The sequence below is a fragment of the Mixophyes fleayi genome, chromosome 8 (genome assembly GCF_038048845.1).
Source record: "Mixophyes fleayi isolate aMixFle1 chromosome 8, aMixFle1.hap1, whole genome shotgun sequence".
NCBI lineage: Eukaryota > Metazoa > Chordata > Amphibia > Anura > Limnodynastidae > Mixophyes > Mixophyes fleayi.
In genome coordinates this window covers 131454316-131480820 of record NC_134409.1, presented here as the reverse complement: position 1 = coordinate 131480820, position 26505 = coordinate 131454316, and the positions used below count along the sequence as shown (strand labels likewise).

The 26505-nt window shown below is 45.4% G+C and overlaps 2 protein-coding genes across 3 annotated transcripts in view; one reads left to right on the top strand and one right to left on the bottom strand.

Annotated features, from left to right (window-relative positions):
* LOC142099746 (rab GDP dissociation inhibitor beta-like) overlaps positions 1–26505 on the top strand; it is a 118298-nt gene that overhangs the window by 47561 nt on the left and 44232 nt on the right. The gene's annotated exons all lie outside the window — the stretch shown is intronic.
* On the bottom strand, positions 8702–24764 carry SLC25A20 (solute carrier family 25 member 20). The gene is made up of 9 exons (XM_075183594.1): positions 24546–24764; positions 20185–20277; positions 19708–19835; positions 18245–18335; positions 15298–15415; positions 14459–14531; positions 11423–11532; positions 10707–10831; positions 8702–9629 (listed from the first exon to the last, which is right to left on the bottom strand). The coding sequence occupies exons 1-9, from the start codon at positions 24648–24650 to the stop codon at positions 9567–9569; spliced, it is 906 nt and encodes a 301-aa protein (XP_075039695.1). The 5' UTR covers positions 24651–24764; the 3' UTR covers positions 8702–9566.

Below are 26505 nucleotides of genomic sequence, written 5' to 3'. Positions count from 1 at the left end.
TGTTGGACTCTACTTCTCCCAAGAGGTCTTCCTCAGCTTCATGGCTCAGGAACATCTGGAGGAAAGTTCACTCTGCGTTACTTCAGGCATCTTTCAGATCCAAGTCTCTTTCAGACCGTCATCGTAGAGTTTGCCTTTTAAAAGTTGTTGATAAAGTATGGTTTTCCACCCGAAATATTAGACCCAAACAGCCGTGTAGGAAGCTTGGACCTGGATTCATCGGGCCATTCCTGATCATTAAAAGAATTAACCCTGTGGCGTTTAGACTCAAATTGCCTCCATCCCTAAAGATTCCAAACACCTTCCACTGCTCTCTCATAAAACCTGTTGTCACCTCAAGTAAGTTCAATCGGTACAGCTCACACAGACCACGGCCAGTTTCTGTTGATGAAGACTGCGAATTCATTGTAAAAAAGATCTTAGACTCAAGGAGAATTCAAGGGCAAATTCAGTTTCTTATACATTGGAAGGGCTATGGCCCGGAGGAACGATCTTGGGTTCCGTGGAGGCGTCTCCATGCTGACAAACTTATTAAAAAGTTCTTTAGGAAATTTCCTGGGAAACCTGGATGTCGGGGTACCTCGACCCCTCCTCAAAAGGGGGGGGGGGGCAATGTCACGAGCCGCGGCTCCACTGCTAGTCGCCGCGGCTCGCTTCTGACTGCTTCGGGCGTCCCCGCCATCACCATGACGATCGGGACATCACCTCCTTTGGCCTGGTAGCCTGGGCATCAACCGGGACGCTTAGTTCTCCCTGCCGCCACGCCCGGGCCACATCACTATTTAAGGCAGTGAAGGCTTAGCCTCACTGCCGGTTATAGTTCTCAGTTGAACTTGAACCTGAACCTGTTTGCTGTTTGGATTACTTGTGTATGACCCTTGGCTTTATTTACTGGACTTTGATTATTTGCCTGTTGCCCTGACCACTGCTTCGTTCCTGGACCTTCCTCGTTTGCTGCCAGCCCTGGCCTTTTACCTGTTCCTGACCATAGTACCTGCTTCGGACCCTTGACCTCTGCTTGTTTTCTGACCACACTTCATTTACTGTCTCCCGCTGCTTTACGCTGCGCTACATCCATAAACTTGTACTACTCTGAGTGTAAGACCTATCTGTGAGCGTGACAAGCTTTACGGGAAAGGCGGCTGCTATAGAAGACCTCTCCATCTTGCTCTACAAGTTCATGATAGTAGCCATTTGCCGTAACAAAGTGTACACTCATCGCTCGGCTTTTCAGGAGGTGAGTAGTATGTTTCCCTTCTCCCTTCTGTTTACACCATGCACATTTCTATCTGGACCAGTAATCCTCAGAAGTGAAATGATGGTGTTCACCTGTGTACACTTTCAACTTACATTTACGTGACATTAATTGCACAGTTTGCACATATATTTAGCAGTTAATAAACGCCATTTACTATGTTCAGTTTCAGCAAGAAGAAAATATTACTGGCACCTCTGCTCCTAACTATCCATCTTCATGAATTTTAACTACCTGATTCTGCTACTGAATATTTAAATGCGCATATTAATGATTAGTTAAACAGAAATTATCACCTTTTGTTCGAATTATGTTAATTAAATGGAGCTTACTGAGAAACGTACTATGATGTGAGGATTCTTTCAGTGCAGTGTTTATCATTAATAAATAACCATATAGTGATTAAGAGGTACATTTATCAAACCTTCTAAAAAGGAAACTTGGATGTGTTGCCCATAGCAACCAATCAGATTCTAGCGATCACTGTTCCAGAATGTTCAGATAAATTATAGCTAGAATCTGATTGGTTGCTATGGGCAACACCTCCTCTTTTCCTTTTTAGAAGGTTTGATAAATCTGCCCTAAATTATCTTGGATGACACAGGGAATGGTGGATCATATTGACCATGACACATATTGACCCCCCCCCACATTCTCCCTTTGTCAGGTGAATCCCCAGGACCCCACCCCACCCGGATTCATACCTGCTGCTGAGACCACTAGGCTCAGGTCTTCACAGCAGCTGCCCCCGGCTGCTGCTTCTTGGAGGAAGGATCTCTGTGCAGACCACCCACATCAGGGAACAGCAGAGTGAGCTGTTTAATACAATTAAGCACTCAGATCCCTGCTTCACTGGACATCATAGCAGGGTGAGAACTGTTGGCAGGGGCGTATTGGGAGAGCAGTGGAAAGTAGGACATACCTCCCTGTCTGTCCCTGAAATCAGGACAAAGTCCTGACTGTGCAGGACAGTTCCAAAAAACCATTACTCATTAAATTACTGCCAAACACAGATTACATTAATACCTTCCTTTCCATAGATTACATTAATACCTCACTACACTTACCAGATCTGCAGAGCTTTAATGCTGTGTGAGGCAGATTCTGCGGTCTGTCTCTTGCACGGACAGGTGTGCTGAAGAGTAGAGGGGGGTCCTGACCCATGTGGATTGGAGAAACAAAGGGGAGTGAGGGGGGAGTAGAAGGGGGTAGAAAAAGAAAGAAACATCAGGGGAAGGCGAGGACCGACTAGAGAATATGAGGGGGCCAGCCGGATCATCAGGATTAGAAGCGTATTAACCGCCTGCCCTGACTGACTTTGTGCCCCCTCAGGTAGCTGAGCTAGTCAGGGCACATTTACAATGTAAGGACTAGCCCTGATAAGTTGTAGTTGTCAGACCTTCCCCCCAGTAATTGTGGATGCAGGGTTGGCCCGTACGTCAAGGGGGTCTGGCGTGGGGAACCCCACTGACTTATGGGCTGTATTGCACGTTACACCCATTTTGAATCCGCCACTGTGAGTGCATGTTTTAATGTATTATTCTGGTTTCTGAGGTCTATTTATTATAATAAAATACTAGCAGTATAGCAGAAGTTTCTTGCAGGTTGATGCACAGACAGTGTTGTATAATAATGTAATTCGTTGTCGTGCAACAACTACTAATAGCCAGAAAACTGCTGTACAATATTGATGTACGTCCCGATATAATTCCATTTTCAAAGAACTTTCCACATTTTAAAGCTTCTATTCATCTACACTCCTGCCATTTTACTCTCCATAATCCAGAACTCAGACATAAGAGGCTATATATACAAGGAAACAAGCCTGTAGGGTAACATAATCTCACAATACAATTTTTAGAAAGTGCCTAGTAACATTTAATTGAACATTCTAATTCATTTAATGTATAAAAAAAGAGAAGTGATTTGGGATTTTAAACCTAGATACACAAACACCTAAGGAGTTAAAGCAAGAATGTAATGTGTCTGGCTAAGTGGAAAACAAATAATGTTACATTATTGGGATAAGTGGCTTGTGCATCTCTTGTCAGTAATTATGTATCATTTTTTAAGTACATTCAAGTACTTTTGTAATAGTTGTATCTAGAAGATATTTTTAAGTGTTTGATTACTTCACTTAGCAGAGGTTTGTGTACAGCTGATTAGCAGGGAGAACCTAATAAACTGGTATGGACCTTTGAAAAAGAGCAAGTGAGGTTTCTAAATCAGAAATTACGATATTTTCCTCCGATTGCAATTTATACCGTTATAAATTTTAAACATGATGGTGTAATAAAGATTTTGAACTTTATTCCAAGGGTGCAGTCGTCCTCTCAGAACTTTGGCTACCAAGCTTGCAGTTTGTGTTAAAATAACTGATTTTTATCATTCGTCCAAGCTGGTTATACAAGGATTATGACAATATGGGCCATGATTTATCTTCAGACGTAAGTCCCGTTGCTGCAGGGGCTGGCTGGCAAGTATTAGCCGCAGGGGTTTGGGGGGGGTGAGATTCCCCTGCCCAGTCGACCCTTGCGTTACGTGCCGTATCTAGTGTGAAATTGCCCTGCGCATCCTCAGAAATGGACTTTACGCCAGTGAGCGCAATTGTATCCAATTCATGATTGAACGCTAATGCCACTTACGACTCCCTAGGACTTGTGGGCAGCACGGTGGCTCAGTGGTTAGCACTTCTGCCTCTCAGCACTGGGGTCAAGAGTTGGATTCCCGACCATGGCCTTATCTGTGTGGAGTTTGTATCTTCTCCCCGTGCTTGCCTGGGTTTCCTCCGGGTGCTCCGGTTTCCTCCCACACTCCAAAAACATACTAGTAGGTTAGTTGGCTGCTATCACATTGTCCCTAGTCTGTGTGTGTGTGAGTTCTCTGTACAGCGCTGCGAAATTAGTGGCGCTATATAAATAAATGATGATGATGACTTGAAGGCTGGAACGTGGGTGTGAAGGGAATGCATAAGTAAGGGCATGCCGAGGATGATTGTAAGCTCCTTTGTACAGAGTCATCTGTATCTTCTGTTTCATGTCATTGTTATTTGTAGTTTGATCCCCTCAGTGTACAGCGCTACGTAATATGTTGGCACTTTATGAAGGATAATAATAAAATGCAACATTCTGAAGATCATATAATAGCATTTAATAGGAAATCTTATTTTGCCACATGAAGGTGAAGACGCCGCAGAACCAGCTCCTAACAACCAAATTTCATTTACTGGAAAAGCATAAAGTTCCCATCTGTCCCCGGCCTTAATCTGAGACAGCCTAGAGCAGGCTTGGCTAACCTGTGGTGCTCCAGGTGTTGTGAAACTACAAGCCCCAGCATGCTTTGCCAATATATAGCAGCTTATTGCTCGAAGGGTATGCTGGGACTTGTAGTTTTACAACACCTGGGGGTAAATGTATCAAGCTGAGAGTTTTCCACCAGGTTTGAAAAGTGGAGATGTTGCCTATAGCAACCAATCAGATTCTAGCTATCATTTTGTAGACTGTAATAAATAAATGATTGCTAGAATCTGATTGGTTTTTCAAACCTGCTGGAAAACTCTCAGCTTGATACATTTACCCCCCTGGAGTGCCACAGGTTAGCTAAGCCTGGCCTAGAGGATGCTCATCAGAACAAAACACTGAGTTTATTGGGCAGTCAGGGGGGCGTTAGGGTACATGGATGGGTGTTTTAGGTGGATTTATTTTTTGGATTTATTTTAAATCCATCGCTGTAGACTTCATGTAACACAGAAAAAACTAGAGCAATTAAAGGAAAACGTTGTAGAATAACATTACCTGCACTGTGAATCCGTGAAAAGAATCACAAAAATGGCAAACAATACGGTTTACAAAAGAGACATCGTTTTCATTTTCTGTTATTTGTCATTTTAATGCCTACAGGTAGAAGTGTTGCTGTCGCTGTCCATGAAGAGATGTAAGCAATGACTAAAATATTACAAAAGTTCTTACTATAGCAAAGGAAAACACATTTTAATAGGGTAATACAGGTATAAAATTAAATGCATCCTCATAAAATTTGTCCTTGAACACATGCTGCAAGACGGCAAATCAACATCTGCTTCATCAATGTTTCATGCCGTTTAGAAAATCTTTAATTATATATAATGTCAGCTAATCTTGAATTACAAAAAAAACCACAAACAACTTTTTCTTTTTAACTGTTCCCATGGGAGAAATGTTCCACTCTGCAGTCAGTTTATAGTAGAAGGTGAAAGTGTAGTTATTACAGCGGAAAGCATGAGTCACAGCAATGCACCAGTGAGAGGAGAAGTGTTGCCTAAAGTTTGGGTTACACAAACACTCCAGCGTGCTCTCATTTTAAGTAGAGACAGACCATTACCCTCTGTGACCAACCTGTTACATTGTTGCAATTGTCAGTGACCCTTTGAAGACAGAATTGAAAGCTGCACCTTGGGACGAGATTTGCAGAGCTTCAATTCTTAGTAAGAAATAATCTGGAAGGATTTATATATTTTGGAATTAATACGGATTATTTCCCTGGTAATTGCTAAGTGGTGCACTTAGTTGATAGAATAGATGGAGTATAAATGATATTAGCATAAGAGCACTATATATATATATATATATATATATATGGAGGGAGAGAGATATTTACACACACTCACATATATATATATATATATATATATATACACATACATACATACAGAGAGATAGATATATTTAAACATACACACATGTGGGGGTGTGTATATATATATATATATATATATATATATATATATATATATATATATATACACACGCACACACATATACATACATATATATATATATATATATATATATATATATACAGTGGTGGAAGTGGGTGTATAGAGTGGTATGCCATCATCATCATTCATATAGCGCCACTGATTCCGCAGCGCTGTACCAATGACATACCGCCACTTCTCCTACTGCCTTCATTGTAAAGCTATAAAATTAATTTCACTTACATGCTCATTACATTTTACATACCGCCACTTCTAAATTTCCACCTCGACCACTATACAAAAAGAAATATATATATATATATATACACACACACATAGACCAAAGAGGCCAATTGTGTTTTTCTTTAATACAAGAATGCCACATTGCTGTGAGAGTCCTGATGCCATATTATTAAGTCACGTGTCTGTGTTCATCACAGAAGGGAACCCGCTTAAACACACATTCCGTTGCCTAGTGAAACAATTGTAATTGGGATATCATCCAGCTGGATTAATTACCTCTGTCATGTAATTGCCCCCCTCTCATTCTCTACAAAGTGCTCTGACGTCACCTGTCACTTCTTAGCGGTTTATGTAATCCAGTAATACATTAATCCTGCAACAAGCTGTCAGTTTGTCCTACACCCTCAAGGTCTTTTGTTTTACGGCCTCCCAGTGTACACACTGCAGTATTATGGGGCTTGTAAATCCTTAATTCAATGCTGCTGGGTGATACGAACTGTCAGCGGCACTATAGTTACCTGGCCAGATCTTTTTACAACTTTTATAGACTTCTTTTAATACTATTTAATCCTCTTCCATCAACAAACTATTTGAGTTACTTTGTGAGCAGGCTGATTGTATTTGCTTATATAGTGCTCTGGCTGATTTACATTTGGTTTTGATTGTCCATGAAATTCTTATTGTGAACAAACTAGATTGTAGTAATTGCATTTCACAAATCAATCTATGTATTTGGCAGGAAAAGAAAGGAATTGTCACATTTATAGTTTGCGTTACATTGTTACAAATGCAACTTTGTGCTATGTCAACTTTTGAAAAATGATACATGTAGGATACCTTTACTGGCTAAACATGGTAGTTTGTCCGCAAACATCTTATCCTGACAATGGGACATGACTTTAGAAAACTTGCAATTTTTCAAAAAAAAAATGACCCTAGTCTCTCCCTGTCTGTCTGTCTGTCTGTCTGTCTGTGTGTATGTTAGGGAATTTAGACTGTAAGCTCCATTGGGGCAGGGACTGATGTGAATAAGTTCTCTGTACAGCGCTGCGGAATTAGTGGCGCTATATAAATAAATGATGATGATGATGATGATTACAGTTCTTCATTTATATATGTCAACATATTCTACAGCACTGTACAGTCAGGGAAACCTATCACAAGCTTTACACACTTTTTTCCCCGAGCGTGTGCACCAGGACTAAAGGTAAAGAGATGTAAAATACTGCAGACAGATTCCTGCTCCTATGTTTTACATTTCAGATACCTTTGTTGCCGCCCACTCGCAGCTTCTAAGCAGAACGTTACACATTGCACAGTCGCCATCGGCAGATTGTTCCTAAGCGGTAAGAGGTCAGACGCCTCTCCAAGTTGCTCTAAGCATGCACCACTATGGCCTATGGAAAGGCAAAGTTTAATTTATTTACAAATAAAAAATAAATGAGGTGTTGGGAACCTCCTAGATTCAGATTTGCATCATCCATTGATTTTAGCAAACCGATGAGCCATATCTATTAACCCCTCTCAGGGGCGGTGGATTTAGTCGCCTCTGCCAGCCTTGTCATGTCTTAACACCGTGGTTCTCAACAAGAATACCTCTTACAGACTGTGCTCACAGAGGGCAGAGTATGCTTGCTTGCACAGAAAGAAAGTTGTGTACATCCCAATAAACTTTAAAGAGCAACGCCACCTGTTACCAAATTTCATTTTGGAGTTCGATGGAATCAAATAAAAACTACTACTGAAGCTCCGTTCTCCAGGTCTAATGCTCCCATTCCGCTCTCTTCCCTAGAACGGTTTGAAATGATCTGAGCAGGTGTCAGTGCCCCTCCCTCGTGAATTTACATGCATATATTTATTAAAGGAGGGGGTAGTTGACACCCACTTGGCACGTTTCAAATAGGCCAAGATGGAAGGTTGGCGTGGGATGCGGCAAGGGCCCGTAAGACCCATCTGCAGGGTGTGACCAAGTGGATCCGGTGATCGAGATGTGAAAGGTAAGTAAGCTCTCTTAGTTTTCTGGGGTTAACCTTAAACAAACCACTGTAAATGAAGATCCAGACTTGAATTCCAGAAGAGCATTTGTGTGCACAGATGTATACATTTGTGCAACCACCATACTACACCTGTGTCCTCTTTCATTGCAAACAAAATTCAGTTTGTTGGTATTAGTGCAGTGGCTGCCAATGTACAATAGTGGCATAATCTGTCAGCTGAACCAATATATTCATGAAAATTTAACCAATCATTTCTACATGACACAGTGACATCTCCAAGACATCTCACACCCCGTGATGGCAACTACTATACACGAGAATGCAGCCCAATTCCGTTGAGATCATGAATTTATTGTGAATCGCTAGGTTGCATTCTCTTGAATATTGGCACAGCCAACAATTTCGTGTTGGTGAGTAAACAGTTAAAGCACAATTATTGTACCGATTCATAGAATAAGACACAAGAGCGGCTTTTAAAAGGCAAATGTTTACTGCTCTTAAATGTGTATATAAAATCTCTCTCTCTCCCCCCCAATAGGGGCAAATGTCCTGAAAACAATTCCGGAAATTCCCTGCTGCACAGGGAGCCAGCCTGATATGTACGGGAAATATTGCATAATTATCTGTACCAAGTGGCAGATATTTAATATGTGCAGCTGTATACATTCAGAGGTCGTTCTGATCAGGTTACCCAGAGTATTGACGCAAGGAAAGAATGTATTCAGGCCCCCGCTGTTCAGATATCAGGGGAGGGTGAGGAGGGGTTATCAATGGTGTAGAAACACTATAGGTCACCAATGTGGAGGTAATGCAGTCAGAATTGCTAATACATTTTAGCAAGGTAAATTAGGACAGCAGGGGCAGGTAACCTGGGAATCTGTGTAAGTCTCAGCGTATTTTACCAGCATTTAGATGGGGCAGAGCGACAGCTGGCGAGCCGCACGGTTCTTGGCCTGGCTGCACAATGTATATTTAATGTGTGAAGAGAGATTAGGTTACAAGCCCTGTTGTTTTATTACAAGAAGTGGTTAAGACCGAGGTCAGTGTCGGATCACTGCCTTACTGATCTACGAGATAAAAATAAATGCCTCGTAAATTAATGTCTAATTCACTGCAGTCTATAAAAAAGACAATCCCAGCCGCTCATTTCATTCAGGCTGAAGATTATAAAACATTCATTTTTCAAGTTTCTGTAGCGGAGTCGTTCATGTATTAGAAAGACCTGAGAGAAGTAAGCACAGGTCACTACTAAGGCAATTTGTTACTTTGATAACACAATTCATTCCTTCGGAGAGGTATATGGCAGTCCCACCAGCTTATATGAATTCTGGTGCCTTTAGAGATTTGGAGCGAGCCAGTTCAAGAATTTCATGGCCACTTCGAATCCAAGGAAACATGCCTGAGGGGGAAGAGACGGGGGTAATTAGCGCAATTAAACAGCTTTATTTAAAATGTATTGATTACCAAACCATTGTGCACAGAGTACTAATTGTCCAGGATTAAAGGAATATCCAAATACCCTCTAAAAGGGAAATACATTAATCCTGGATTATCAAAGATCTTTTGGGACTGGTTTGAAAACAGACCCCAATAATGGATTCTGAAATAGTTATTTCCAACTGACCAAGTTGATAAGTGGAATGATGTGAACGTGGCACAGACAGACTTATACGATACAGAGACCGGACAGGATGCCAGTAACTTTCGGGGAAGAGGAGATTTCCACTACCCGTCCCGCAATATACTGATCTTATTCTACAATACTATAGAATATAAAGACCGATGCTGAAGGGGAGGTGGCTGCTGTTGTATCCGGGTGCACGTTTGGTGGAGCTGTCCAAAAATACAACCCTATTGCCAGCAAATTCACACGCTTATTGAATCTGATCTGCAGACCAAAATGCTGACTCCTTATAATATTCTCCTCTCCCCTGGCCTCTTCCTGACACCCCGCAGCCTATACAAAAACTAAATCAAACATATCTTGAATGCAGCTAAATGCATAATAGCAGCACATTGGAAAAACAACGATGCAGTATTAGTGGTGCTTTATAAATAGCGGATGATGAAGCTGAACCTCCATTAATAACCGTTAGACAGTTTCCCTATTCTGCAAATTACACCTGTCATCTGATTTGGTGGCTTACACTCCTCCTCTCAGACATGTACACCTATTCATCCTTATTTATAGCTTATAGTACACCCCTATCCACCTACCACACCTCTCCTCATCCTCTCTACCCTTGTTCGTCTGCCTTAAAATAAAAGTTATATCGAAAACATTACCAGTTGCCTATAATAATTCTGATTTGTTTCCATTATTCTTCACTTCCTTTGCTGTAAGGTTGTACCTCCAATTGCATATAATGTATTGTATGTGAATTGTTTGTTAACTTTTGGTTTGTTAACCAATACAATATAAAATAAATAAAAAAATAATTTAAACAAATACTGAAACCAAACAGTCCACACTCACAGCATTAGCAGGGAAAGCCCTAAGCATAACGGGGGTGAAGCCTTTATACAGGGATCTGATGCCTTCCTCTCTGACCAACTCACGTAGCACATCCCGGAATCCATTGGGATATTTTCCTGCTGGGGCTGTGGAAGGGAAATAAGACACAGGAAAGGGTTACATCAATCCCCTCTAATCCCAAAAAGTAGCTGATATTTTGGGGTAGATTAACTAAAACGTCTAAAAAGGAAAAGTGGAGGTGTTGCCCATAGCAACCAATCAGATTCTAACTATCATTTATCTAGTACATTCTAGAACACAGATAGTTAGAATCTGATTGGTTGCTATGGGCAACACCTTTTCCCTTTTTAGACGTTTTAGTAAATCTACTCCTTCATGTCATTCAGGGATACATACAAAATCCAGCTAGGTACAGACCATATATGTTAAGTTTTAGGCTTGTACTTACACATAATAGATGGGTGAATTATAAAGCCAGCTGTATAACAGTATATTATGGTAGTCTCTGACCCACTGCAGAGCACCAGTCTCCCCTACATCCTATATAACAGTGCTATAAACGTGACTACTGCTACATCCAATTTAATACACTGTAGGCGGAAGAATTATTAGCACTTTAAGGAAGGGGGGGGGGGGGGGGATAATATACCAGGAAATTTAATGCAACACAACTCAGCGCCTGCAGAAACTCGCAGTGAGACAAGCCGTTCACCCACCTGTCTGGAAACGAGATTTTAGCACGTCTGGGGGAATTGCAACAGCCCAGTTAAAGATTCCAGCCATTCCTCCGGCAAAAAGAATTTTAGGAACACTCAGCTCACTTACGCTGTGGAGGGGGAAAAAAAAAAAAAAAAAAAAAAAAAAAGAAGGTGCATTTAATGTGTCGCTTAAACCTTTAGTGCGACTGTGTCACACACGTCCGTTACTGCATTCGATCCGACAATCACACGGATATTAAGTGACGAGATTTGTGATGCTGACCTGGGGATGAATCGGGGCTTACGGTCATTAGAAAGTGTAGTTCTACTTTATACCGAACATGAAAACCATTCTCCCAGCACACTGCACAGACTAGGTGGTAAACTGATATTTTGTCGGTGAGAATTCACCACGTGTGTATTATTAAAATAGCAGAATTATCCTGCGTGAAAAGCAAAGTATTGATGTTATGAGTACACCTGTCACCCCCTTCCTAGCGCTGTTAATAAAATAAATAAAGACTGGACCTAAACTATTTAAAAACAAGAGAAAAAGAACTACTGCAATGATGGAACAGCTAAAGGTGTTAGGTGAGTAAGGGCAGCAGAACACTGATTAAACGACAAGTAAAAATTACTTAAAACTCAGGTCTTATCAGGGTCGTACACCCTTCCCCCATATCTCCAGCTGGTCTATAGATATAGGGGGGGGGGGGGGGGGGTCTGTATAGAAGGCAGCCACAGGGGGGGTGTGTACTATGTAGGGTAGTTACTCAGCGAGTTTATGTACATTTATTTTATAGGCTGGGTATATGGCTCCTGTTACAAGTTACTGATTCATACAAAGAATTGTTTCACACAATCAGATATGACACCACTCTGTGTATACAACAGGGGCAGAGGTTATGTAAACGTAGTATAGAAACTGGGAAGATTTATTTAAGTTAGGGAGGGGGAGGTGGGGTTGTATTTGGAAAGGGGAAGAAGAGTCGTTTTTACAGAGCTCATCCAAACATGGTTCTAGTAATCTGATTGGCTGAACAACTTTTGTGTACGTTCCAGTGCTCAGATTGGCTGCAGGTTAAATCGCTCTCACTAAATGTAAACTAACTTACACACAGACGCTCAAGGTGGGGACAGAAAAGGGGTTACACTTAGGAACAGACAACTAAATAACTAAAACAAAGGAATATAGATCTATTATCCAGGATGTGCGGGATTTCTGAATAAGAGGGATTCTGTAACCTGAGGCCTAACATCTATTAACATATAGAAAAATGTCCCTGTGATTATCCACAATGCTCCTATCATTCCCTCCTCAATCATATTCTACAACTGAGAACTTTAAAATTCCCAAATTATCTTATTATATTTTGTGTTGCCTTCTGCTGGCAAACTAACTAACTGTTTCCAACCTATCTACTAGTGAGCTGGAGATTTCATATAACGTCACTTAGATAAGCTACTAGTCCGCACTCTCTCCCCCATTCACTACAAAAGAACTAGCGGGCAGCAAGTACGAAGATGAACCCTGGGGGAAGCCGATGCATTTATTGGGTTTTCAGCTTTAAAGGGGACAGAAGATTTATGGACAGGGAAGGTTCCTTTGTACTCCCCTTACTGAGGGGCCACCTACTGGACAGTAAAAATACTTTATTGTAGAAAATATCAAGTCGTTTGTCAAAATAGGTTTTGGGATTTTTTTTTTTTTTTAAGAAAGCAATTTTGGATGGATATTGACGGTTTGCCTTCTTTCTATAGTGCATCCTGGTGTCATCTCCTCCCCAGGTAAACGACGCAACTGACCGTTTACATGATGTAAAAGAAAACGTGACTCATCAGACCAGGCCACCTTCTGCCATTGCTCCATGGTCCAGTTCTGGTGCTCATGTGCCCATTGTAGGCGCTTTCAGCAGTGGACAGGGGTCAGCATGGGCACTCTGACCGTCTGTGGCTACACAGCCCCATACGCACAAGCTGCGATGCTCTGTGTGTTCTAACACCTTTCTATCATAGGCAGCATTAACTTTATCAGCAATTTGTGTTACAGTAGCTCTGCTGTGGGATTGGACCAGACAGCTAGACTTCTCCCCTCACTTGGGTGCCCATGACCCTGTTACCAGTTGTCCTTCCTTGGACCACTTTTGGTAGGTACTATCCACTGCATACAGGGAACACCCCACAAGACCTGCCGGTTTGGAGATGCTCTGACCCAGTCGTCCAGCCATCACAATTCGGCCCTTGTCAAAGTCGCTCAGATCCTTACACTTGCCCATTGTTCCTGCTTCCAACACATCAACTTCAAGAACTGGCTGTTCACTTGCTGCCTAATATATCCAACCCCTTGACATTGTATCGAGATAATCAATATTACTCACTTCACTTGTCGGTGGTTTTAATGCCGTGGCTGATGGGTGTGTAGCTATATATCACATACACACACTACATGGCAGGCAAATTATGGACGCTCAGAAATAAAGACTGTACCACGGATACAGCATGCAGTGCGAATGCTTTTCTGGGCCTGGTTTCTATAGTGATAAATGATCCCTCAATATTCCACATTGACGATCTGGGCACAGAAGGGGCAGAAATTACCTTTACAGTTGCTATAACAATGCTTAAATGTAATAAAATAGTTATATATTTTACAGCCATTCCCTCTGTTGTACAAAGTAGAATTATCTCCATCGAAAGGAAAAAAGTTAATGAAAAAAAACAAAACCTTGTTAATTTCTTTTATATTTTGTATAAAAAACAAAAAAAACCATGTGACCCAATTAATATTGTATGCCACAATTCCCAGACACCAGAACGTTACAAAGCTCCTGACTTAATAAAACATTAGGACAAAATAAGCTCCTCCCATGGTGCACCAAAACCACGCCCAAATCCTTGCAAAACTCGTTTTCATGAAGCCACACCCACTTTGATTAAAAAGAAATCGGGACACTGCCACCAAAATCAGGACTATTGAGTGGTAGGACATTAGATGGCTTACTGGCCACAGAGTCTGTGCAGGAATAATGAGGAAACCGATAATATGGTTCATACCTGTGACCTTCTGGTGTGAGGATATTTTTCAGCCATTCGTAGGTCATAAAATACATCCCGCTGGCTGGGACATCTAAAAGAAAAACTAAATTCAGTCGCTGGAAAAAGTTTTCTCCCGGGAGAGCAAGCCATTCAGCTACATCCTGCAGAGACGGGGGCTGGATGACGCGATTTGCGCTATTTCAGACCCGCCCCCTGCGACAAAATGACACATACTTAAACAATTATTAACCGCTAACATAAGCATTTCAAGCAGTTATCTAATTAACGGATAGGCCGCACTCTCACGTGTACTGGTTCAGCAGACAAGATGGCTGCCGTGAACCGCCTCAGTGAATGCAGCCGGTTGCTAGTGAACAGAAAGGATGCATACGCCTGAATACTGGTCAAGTTCACAAAATGGCTGACTCCAGGATCTGGGGCGATTGGTAAAATAAGATAAACAACTAAGATTTAGACTTGGGGTGCAGGTTCTAGCTGCAAACTGCTCAACGTGAAAAATAAAATTAGTTATAAAAGACTCAGTCCGACCTTCAAGGATTTATTTGGTTTCCCAATGTCAAATTTACAGAATTGCGCAGCCGTGACTGATTAAGACGTGAAATTTAATCATCACAAAGATTAGACGCTACTTCTGCATCTCATTATCTGGAGTAGGGACGTGAAACTACAATAATTATAATCATTCCTCAGGTTATCCCCACATGAACATAGGTAGCCCAGGCCGACACTCCTCTCACTCTGTAACATCTCCCCCTAGTGTTATGTGCCGGGTACTACACCACTGGGACATTCCCCATGTCTGATAACTGGAGATTAATGACCGAGCTTTGCTTTACCTCTCATGAGTGTGAGCACTGTGCCCTTGTAGATCCCTCTGATGCCAGCTTCTCTGTACAGGTGCTTGGCGCAGTCCATGGGCCCGGCGTATTTCACTTCTCCAGAGGCTGCCTGGATCTAGAAGGTGAGAGAAACTGTTATATGCAGGATGACCTGCGCTATAACCAGATAACTAGAAACATTGGCAGGACACAGGTATTAAAACGAGGAGGCTTTAATAGTACAACTTAAGCAAGTAATCAGAATATAGTATAAAATACTGATCCAGATTTTTAGGAGAGACCAACAATTGTACCAAAGGTGGGTCTTGTCCTGCTCAGTCAAAATCCAGTTGGATAAGGTGTGTCAGAAACAGGTTGAACAGTGGCCACACTGATGAGTATACCCGAAAGGCAGGAACAGTGCTTGAACAAACAGATCAGTGCAAATGGACCAATCTTACAAGTAGACAAATTACTACCTGATCTGGTCATTCAGTAGTATTGCCAAACAACCAGATCGCATGTGAGTGCAACCCGGTGCCCCTGGCATTAGCCGGGAAACATCAGGAGGAGAAATATATATGAAAAAAATATAGCTTAATATACATTTTTGAAAAAAGGCCTAATGTGCCAGAACTGGTCAAAGCAGAAACCCCTCGGGAGAGAGAGCGGGATGCTGGGAATGTATAGCGGGCAGACGGGAGAGAGCGAGCGGGATGCTGGGAATGTATAGCGGGCAGACGGGAGAGAGAGAGAGCGCGGGATGCTGGGAATGTATAGCGGGCAGACGGGAGAGAGAGAGAGAGAGCGGGATGCTGGGAATGTATAGCGGGCAGACGGGAGAGAGAGAGAGAGAGCGGGATGCTGGGAATGTATAGCGGGCAGACGGGAGAGAGAGAGAGAGAGCGGGATGCTGGGAATGTATAGCGGGCAGACGGGAGAGAGAGAGAGAGAGCGGGATGCTGGGAATGTATAGCGGGCAGACGGGAGAGAGAGAGAGAGAGCGGGATGCTGGGAATGTATAGCGGGCAGACGGGAGAGAGAGAGCGCGGGATGCTGGGAATGTATAGTAGGCAGACGGGAGAGAGAGAGCGAGCAGGATGCTGGGAATGTATAGCGGTCAGACGGGAGAGAGAGAGAGCGCGGGATGCTGGGAATGTATAGCGGGCAGATGGGAGAGAGAGAGCGTGGGATGCTGGGAATGTATAGTGGGCAGATGGGAGCGAGAGAGAGCGCGGGATGCTGGGAATGTATAGCGGGCAGACGGGGGAGAGAGAGAGAGCAGGATGCTGGAAATGTATAGCGGGCAGGCGGGAGAGAGAGAGAGAGCGGGATGCTGGAAATGTATAGCGGGCAGGCGGGAGAGAGAGAGAGCGCGGGATGCTGGGAATGTATAGCGGGCAGACGGGGGAGAGAGAGAGAGCAGGATGCTGGGAATGTATAGCGGGCAGACGGGGGAGAGAGAGAGAGCAGGATGCTGGGAATGTATAGCGGGCAGACGGGGAGAGAGAGAGAGCGCGGGATGCTGGGAATGTATAGTGGGCAGACGGGAGAGAGCGAGCAGAATGCTGGGAATGTATAGCGGTCAGACGGGAGAGAGAGAGAGCGCGGGATGCTGGGAATGTATAGCGGTCAGACGGGAGAGAGAGAGAGCGCGGGATGCTGGGAATGTATAGCGGTCAGACGGGAGAGAAAGAGCGCGGGATGCTGGGAATGTATAGCGGGCAGACGGGGGAGAGAGAGAGAGCGGGATGCTGGGAATGTATAGCGGGCAGACGGGGAGAGAGAGAGAGCGCGGGATGCTGGGAATGTATAGCGGTCAGACGGGAGAGAGAGAGCGCGGGATGCTGGGAATGTATAGCGGGCAGACGGGGGAGAGAGAGAGAGCGGGATGCTGGGAATGTATAGCGGGCAGACGGGGAGAGAGAGAGAGCGCGGGATGCTGGGAATGTATAGCGGGCAGACGGGGAGAGAGAGAGAGCGCGGGATGCTGGGAATGTATAGCGGGCAGACGGGAGAGAGAGAGCGAGCAGAATGCTGGGAATGTATAGCGGTCAGACGGGAGTGAGAGAGAGCGCGGGATGCTGGGAATGTATAGCGGTCAGACGGGAGAGAGAGAGCGCGGGATGCTGGAAATGTATAGCGGTCAGACGGGAGAGAGAGAGAGCGTGGGATGCTGGGAATGTATAGCGGTCAGACAGGAGAGAGAGAGAGCGGGATGCTGGGAATGTATAGCGGTCAGACGGGAGAGAGAGAGCGCGGGATGCTGGGAATGTATAGCGGTCAGACGGGAGAGAGAGAGCGCGGGATGCTGGGAATGTATAGCGGTCAGACGGGAGAGAGAGAGAGCGGGATGCTGGGAATGTATAGCGGTCAGACGGGAGAGAGAGAGCGCGGGATGCTGGGAATGTATAGCGGTCAGACGGGAGAGAGAGAGCGCGGGATGCTGGGAATGTATAGCGGTCAGACGGGAGAGAGAGAGAGCGCGGGATGCTGGGAATGTATAGCGGTCAGACGGGAGAGAGAGAGAGCGCGGGATGCTGGGAATGTATAGCGGTCAGACGGGAGAGAGAGAGAGCGCGGGATGCTGGGAATGTATAGCGGTCAGACGGGAGAGAGAGCGCGGGATGCTGGGAATGTATAGCGGTCAGACGGGAGAGAGAGAGCGCGGGATGCTGGGAATGTATAGCAGTCAGACGGGAGAGAGAGAGCGCGGGATGCTGGGAATGTATAGCGGTCAGGCGGGAGAGAGAGAGCGAGCGGGATGCTGGGAATGTATAGCGGTCAGACGGGAGAGAGAGAGCGTGGGATGCTGGGAATGTATAGTAGGCAGACGGGAGAGAGAGAGTGCGGGATGCTGGGAATGTATAGTAGGCAGACAGGAGGACAGCAGGTATTTTTGGCGGGGTGAACCAGCATCACTTAAGGCAGACATTATACTAATCACATTGTCTTTGTTGCTCACCTGTAATAGGCACTTAATTCTTTCACCGGGTGCCATAATCGCCGTTGTAAAGACTCCAGACAACATCCCTGCGGCAAACAGCTGTGGATACCTCCAAACAAAACAGAAAATATTCCATATTGGTTCCTATGTGCAGATTAAACCACTAACACAGGAAAAATAACACCCAACTCTTCTATCTTGTCAAATATTAACAGAATATTGTATGTGCATTCAGCCCGGATGTGAGAAAGACGCCTGGGGGCAGCGCTGGGGTGAGAGAATCACACAGACCACAAATTACATATACAATGATTGTGTGTGTACCTGGCGGCCTGTGTACTCACACACACACATCTTAAAACAGGCTATTCATAATATTTTACCAGGTGACTTTCTAGGCAGCACATTGATGAATGTTGTCTCCGCCCACAACATGGCTGCTCATTCTGGGTGGAGGCGATGTGTACACTAACTATTGCAAGGGCTGCCTCCTTGGTCGACAAACATCGACCATTAACTTTCAGAAGGCCGACATCGGAGCAATTTACTCAAACCACCTCATAACTTTGTGACGAGTTCACATTGCAGTTTCGCTGTGTCAGTTAAGCCGTGTTTGTTTATCTGGTTTGTTTTTTTTAAACCAATACCAGAACACATTTCACACAGAGTTATAATGACAGATAAGGGTGTCTTTGGGTAGCTAATCAGTTGCATCAACAACCTGTATCTTGAAGAGGTTGGCTCATTTAATTGCACTGGAAGTAAATCAAGCTAAAAATAGTGCAATTTCAAAATGTCTGGGAAGAGTTGGGACGAGACACATTCTAGCTCCTATATAAACGGCAGTGTTCAAAACTAAAATTCCAGGGCTGGGAGTGATAAGGTCAAAGACACAGGAACAGGTTAGTCTTAAAGACGGTCAAGCTGTAAGATGACATTTAACCCTTTCATGACTAGAGGCATGTCACACCTGCATGACGAGACCCATTACCCAATGTATCCGTGGTTATACTGGGCGTAACTCGCTAGTGACTTTTATATTTGTCATACACCTCTAACGTGGTAATGTAACTGGAATAAATATATTTTTATTCCACTCCTTTCCACATATTGGTCCCTTCAAGTCTTTCACAAACACAGGGGCTTCCAATACCTGACAGAAGTTCAAATATCCGACACTGCATAAAAATGTAGTAGTCTACCCAGTGCACGCCATCGGCCTCAGTCCTCAGAGGTGTTTGGCTAAGAGAGGCTACAGTGTCTCTCTATGGTATTACTGACAGGAAGTCTGCTGTGCAAAGCAAAATATCTTCCCCGATGACCACAACATTATCTCAAATATCTTCAGTTCTACCCAGCTCTTGACACGTAACAATATTTGTGACACTTATTAAAGGCTCTTTCATACAAGCCAAAATTATTTTTAAAGCCATCAGTGTTTTAGTGGCTCGAGTCTCATACGATATATCTATAGGTCTTACGTTAATATTTCTTCTGGGTGTTTTTGTTGGAGTTTTTTCCCGAGGCCAAACCCGAAAAAACAGACCGCGAACATAGGAGTCACTCCAACTATGGGAGCCGCCATCCCCCTGTACAGACCTTTCACACCCTGCGGTAGAGAAAGCAAGAAGCAATTTTAATCATTATCATCATCATCATCTATTTATTTATATATATAGCGTCACTAATTCCGCAGTGCTGTACAGAGAACTCATTCAAATTTAATAGCAACCAATTAACCTACCAGTATGTTTTTAGAGTTTGGTAAGAAACCAGAGCACGCGGAGGAAACCCACGCAAACAAGGGGAGAACATACATGATGAATAGAACTCCACCCTGCAGCCTTTTCCCAGACAGTTCACCAGCATTCTGTTCCGTTTGGAATACATCAAGATAACGCGGGGTGTAAATACACTCCGACGGTCACACGTGACATGAAGATAAGTAGATCACCTACCTCATTTACTAAAGTTTTTTTAAAGCAGTCAAAGGTTCCTGAATATAACGGACGTACTCCCGGAGCTGGCTTCTTCTGTGTTTGAATTCGAACCTAGAAAATAAAATTTACAAAAGCAAATTATTAAAAAAAAACAAAAGTAGAAGTGTGCATCTAACTGAAAATATATTCGCTTAAAATAAAGCTAAATACATCCGCTTTCACTAAAGTACACCTGTCACCAGGGAAGAAGCCTCACAACATGGCGTGGCGGTAGTTCTGTCACACACAGTGGAGGCAGCCATTTTGTGAGCTGAACAGATGTTCAGGAGTGTGTAGCCTATCAGTTCACTAGAAACCAGTGACCCCTCCGAGGCACACATGGCAGTGGTCAGTGGTACACACCATTTGTATCTCAGGAAAAAACACAGCGAGTTCCTAGTGAATCGATAAACTCTGTTTGCATGAACAAACAAAATGACTGCCTCCAACGTGCGAGGATGAAAGAGAAAATCCAGTCATCACAAGTTTGCCCACTCCCTCCACTTCTAGTTAAATATCAGACAGGAACATTATATTGATTTAGAAAGTATGTATATGACAATAGTCCGTTGCAAAGCAAACTCAAAGCAAGTTACACTGAAAATAAATTAAGAGTTAAGGACCGATTTAAGTACAATCCTGAGTATTATAGGATTTCCCATTTAGGCGTTGTACCTAAAAAAATAACCTAACACTTTCAAATAAAGACATAATTTGTTCTTCCTTTCAGGCTTAACACTGCACAGACAATGTGGGCAGGGTACTTTAAATGCCAATTTGTGACAGCTGTCCTATGTTACCAATTCATCCTAATTACTTCCATTTTTGGGGGTTTTTGAATTAGTTTGTGAATATTTATGGTGCTCCCTCTCTGGTTTTTTAAAAGCTTTTCTTCTAAGTCTTTCCGAGTAGGAATTAGATTTGAAATATGATTGTCCACTACGTAGACGATTTCTTGTCCGTCAGCCGGCATGTCCGATTCTTCTAACAGAACGAGGGATACATTTTTCTGGTTATCAAAGTAATTTGGCATACCCATTTCATGGGAGACGGATCCCTCAGGCAGCGTTACAATTCTTAGGCATCAAAATTGATTCTGTTATGATGCAGTTGGCGAGTGAAAAATTGCCAATGAATCTTCCTTTCAGTACCAGAAAGATTACATTTCAATAGTTGTCCACTTGTGATTCTTTTAAGTGTGAAATGTAGAAGCTATATTGGGTTTTTTCCCCCAATGGTGGCAGCAATTGAGATTTTGGGAAGTAAATAGGTTATTAGACAACTCTGAGATCATGGAGGTTGTTTCAGTGATTAATACCCAATCTCATCAAGCAAATTGTAAAGGCCTTATGTTCAGACATAATCCCTTTCCTACACAAAAGGAAACCAATAAAGGTTGATTTGCTGTGTAATTTGATACATGCATTACTGAGCATGTTAACTAATGTATTATTAGTATAGTTTAATCTATTGAAAGTTTATATTGCTCTGTATATATACGTGAGTGCAACATGCTTCGAGAGATGGTATCTAAGAAGCTCCTGCACACACCAACTACACTTGCTCTTTATCGGCTATACCCTTTCACCTAGAACTGGAAGCGAACATGAGCGCCACCTGCAGGACACTATGCAGGAGTCACCTTTGAATTGGTTCTTTCAAGGCCAATGTGCTGGTGAGGAGTCAGCTGTTTCTGTAAACTAAACAGTAACAGCACTGTATAAACATTTAATACCCACCTGACTGTCACTACTTGGATCTCTTTCCTGGTTTGATAGAATTGTTTCCCACCTCTTCTATTTTTTCACTGCACCTCAATTAAAAATTGTTAAAAGCATTCCTGGATTATCTGATTCTGTAGCCAGCTTACGTATCCGATTGTTAGAAAAGGTGGATACTGGGTGTTTGCAAGTTCTAATATATTTGGAGAATATCTTTATCGTGTTTTGTTTAATGTGGTGATATCGTTCCTGCAAAGTGTATTGTTTCAATGCACTAAACCAGATCCACTGTGTAATGAAAAAATGTAGATCAGAATATGTATTTCAGAATTATTATTTTTTTACTTTATATTGACATACATCTCATTACTGCAAAGCCACCTCTCCTTCCCTGCAGCCTCAGTCACCCCAGTCCGGCCACATCTCCCTCCCTGCAGCTCCGGCACCCCCAATCCGGCCACCTCTCCCTCCCTGCAGCCTCCGGCACCCCCAGTCCGGCCACCTCTCCCTCCCTGCAGCCTCCGGCACCCCCAGTCCGGCCACCTCTCCCTCCCTGCAGCCTCCGGCACCCCCAGTCCGGCCACCTCTCCCTCCCTGCAGCCTCCGGCACCCCCAGTCCGGCCACCTCTCCCTCCCTGCAGCCTCCGGCACCCCCAGTCCGGCCACCTCTCCCTCCCTGCAGCCTCCGGCACCCCCAGTCCGGCCACCTCTCCCTCCCTGCAGCCTCCGGCACCCCCAGTCCGGCCACCTCTCCCTCCCTGCAGCCTCCGGCACCCCCAGTCCGGCCACCTCTCCCTCCCTGCAGCCTCCGGCACCCCCAGTCCGGCCACCTCTCCCTCCCTGCAGCCTCCGGCACCCCCAGTCCGGCCACCTCTCCGTCCCTGCAGCCTCCGGCACCCCCAGTCCGGCCACCTCTCCCTCCCTGCAGCCTCCGTCACCCCCCAGTCCGGCCACCTCTCCCTCCCTGCAGCCTCCGGCACCCCCAGTCCGGCCACCTCTCCCTCCCTGCAGCCTCCGTCACCCCCAGTCCGGCCACCTCTCCCTCCCTGCAGCCTCCGTCACCCCAGTCCGGCCACCTCTCCCTCCCTGCAGCCTCCGTCACCCAAGTCCGGCCACCTCTCCCTCCCTGCAGCCTCCGTCACCCCAGTCCGGCCACCTCTCCCTCCTTGCAGCCTCCGTCACCCCAGTCCGGCCACCTCTCCCTCCCTGCAGCCCACCCCCCTCTCTCTCCCTGCGGCCCACCCCGTCCACACACACCCCCCTCCTCTTCCTGCGGCCCACCCCGTCCACACACACCCCCTCTCCTCTCCCTGCGGCCCACCCCTTCCACACACACACCCCTCTCCTCTCCCTGCGGCCCACCTCTGCCCACACACACACCCCTCTCCTCTCCCTGCGGCCCACCTCTGCCCACACACCCCCCTCTCCTCTCCCTGCGGCCCACCCCTGTCCACACACCCCCCTCTCCTCTCTCTGCGGCCCACCCCTGTCCACACACACCCCCTCTCCTCTCCCTGCGGCCCACCCCTTCCACACACACACCCCTCTCCTCTCCCTGCGGCCCACCTCTGCCCACACACACCCCTCTCCTCTCCCTGCGGCCCACCCCTGTCCACACACCCCCCTCTCCTCTCTCTGCGGCCCACCCCTGTCCACACACCCCCCTCTCCTCTCTCTGCGGCCCACCCCTGTCCACACACCCCCCTCTCCTCTCTCTGCGGCCCACCCCTGTCCACACCCCCCCCCCCCTCTCCTCTCTCTGCGGCCCACCCCTGTCCACACCCCCCCCCTCTCCTCTCTCTGCGGCCCACCCCTGTCCACACACCCCCCTCTCCTCTCTCTGCGGCCCACCCCTGTCCACACCCTCCCCTCTCCTCTCCCTGCGGACCACCCCTGTCCACACCCCCCCCCCCTCTCTCTCTGCGGCCCACCCCTGTCCACACCCCCCCCCCTCTCTCTCTGCGGCCCACCCCGTCCACACACCCCTCTCTCTCTGCGGCCCACCCCTATCCACACACCCCTCTCTCCCTCTCTCTCTGCGGCCCACCCCTATCCACACACCCCTCTCTCCCTGCGGCCCACCCCTATCCACACACCCCTCTCTCCCTCTCTCTCTGCGGCCCACCCCTATCCACACACCCCTCTCTCTCTGTGGCCCATCCCTGTCCACACACCCCTCTCTCTCTGTGGCCCACCCCTGTGCACACACCCCTCTCTCCCTGCGGCCCACCCCTATCCACACACCCCTCTCTCCCTCTCTCTCTGCGGCCCACCCCTATCCACACACCCCTCTCTCTCTGCGGCCCACCCCTGTCCACACCCCCCCTCTCTCTGCGGCCCACCCCTGTCCACACACCCCTCTCTCTCTGCTGCCCACCCCTGTCCACACACCCCTCTCTCTCTGCGGCCCACCCCTATCCACACACCCCTCTCTCCCTGCGGCCCACACCTGTACACACACCCTTCTCTCCCTGTCCTGCCACCTCTCGCAGATAATAACTTTTATGGGGTTCAGAGCAGGATAATGGAGCTGGGGTGGTTTTCGTCCTCCACTACTGTCCCCTTACTGCTGTCCCCTCCGCAGGGGTCACTATGATGCCCATGACAGCCGCCTCTCACCTTGATTGTGTCCAGCGGGTGGCCGGCAAACACCAGGCAGATCCCTCCGAACCCGCCGGCGAAGAAGTTTTTTAAGGGGCTAATGACCTGCGGCTTGTCGGACATGATGAGAGCGGGCAGAGGGACCGGTGTACGGAGCAATGACAGCCGCTTCCAGCACACTGGCCAAGGGTTACCGCCTCGACCTCTGCCCCACTGAGCCTCACAGCCCGGACTGACCAACCACAGCGAGAGCTGCCGGCGATTCCCGGCCAATAGCCGGTCTCCGTGCCGCTAACTTCCGCCCTTACTCGCTGAGTGACAGTTATTTCCACCTATGATCGAGCTCGTTTTGCAAAAGCTCCGCCTACCTAGAGTAAAACTACCTAATAACTACTATGCTCTTCTCACTAGAGTGACAACTTTAATCTCAACTGTGTCTTATATTAAGGTTCATTTTTGTGGAGACAACTGCTTAGGTAGCCCAGCACAGACAGACTAAAAGAAAACGGATGACCCCTAGATCATAAAATGTATATACTCGGTGACAGCAGCACACATGGTGTACACATACTTCCTATTATTTAAAAAAATAAAAGAAAAACCAGGACAATATAAGCCACGCCCACATTAGAGTTCGAAAATTGGGACTGTTTGGAAAGGATCTGTAGAGTTATATGTGTATGTCATATTCGAAATGGGAAAATTCTTGGTATATTAGAGAAACTTTACCATTTGTTAGTAAGACAGTGGTATGCTCCTGGATTCCCTGATTATTTTTATGCATAAACACTGTGGTTGGATTAATTAATTTGTGGGGGGCTAATTTAATCTGACCTCCTTTACGGTTTACGCTGAGGATTCAACTTGGCTGGTTAACGTGGACTTGGTGCAAATGTTAATGGGGCAGACATATAATAACAGACAGTATTGTTTTCCAGAAGAGGTCTCAATTATCTTGCATAGTTGCTCTCTTCTTAAATGTCCCAGAGACTCCCAAAATAGGCGGAGGAGTTCCTGAACTCCTAAGAGAGCAGACAGTTTGGTACTTGGTAATTATAGGGATACCACTTGTAAGCTCAAGCGCAAAGCTATGATAGTATAACGCCAGTATCAGGATATACCTCCAAACTGTCCTGATTTTGGCGGGGCAGTCCTGACTTTAGGACTCTGTTCCGCCCATGGACATGTTTGTCCAGTGGGTGGGAAATTTGGGCTGTATCTTTTGTTCACTGCTGCTCTGCATAGTGACACAGACAACCATCATCTTATGTTAACCAGCCTACCAGCCTCTCATCTAGAAATTAATGCAATAGGGGACCAAAAATTATTTCATGGTCTCTTCTAAGCTACCAACTGGTAGGACAGAGGATTGCGCAGCCACCAAGAGTTTGGAAGGGTGATGGATTTAATAAAAACCACCAAAGGCTGCAACCAATTATACCTACAGGTATAATGTACAAGAGATTATCAAGACCTTTGACCATTAAGATAACAAAATATACACAATGGGTTAGTTTTGCGTGAAACTTCTATAATTGTGTGGTTTAAATCTCCTATTATCTCTTATTACTTGCTAACTGAAGTACCCAGCGTTGCTCGGGTTTAAATCTTCAAGTTATTAAGTTATCAATGAGTTGGATGGAACTGTCAACCTTTTAAAAATAATTAGCGGCTCTTCTAACACACCCATGAGGTGACTGCCCAGTGTCATTTATGTTTTTATTTTAAATGTCATCCAAATCCATCCAGTGGAAGGCCCAGAACAGTGTCCTCGGGTCAAAGTTCTGCCCAGTGTACACCAACGGGAAGTCCGACCAGGGCTTCAACCCCCTAGTATGTCTTATGGGATCTAATGTTACCAGTCTGTGAAGTTTTCATCCAAATACATCCAGTGGAAGGCTCAGAACAGGCTATCAGGGTCAAAGTTCTGCACATCGTACACCAACAGGAGGTCCGACTGGGACCTTAACCCCCCTAA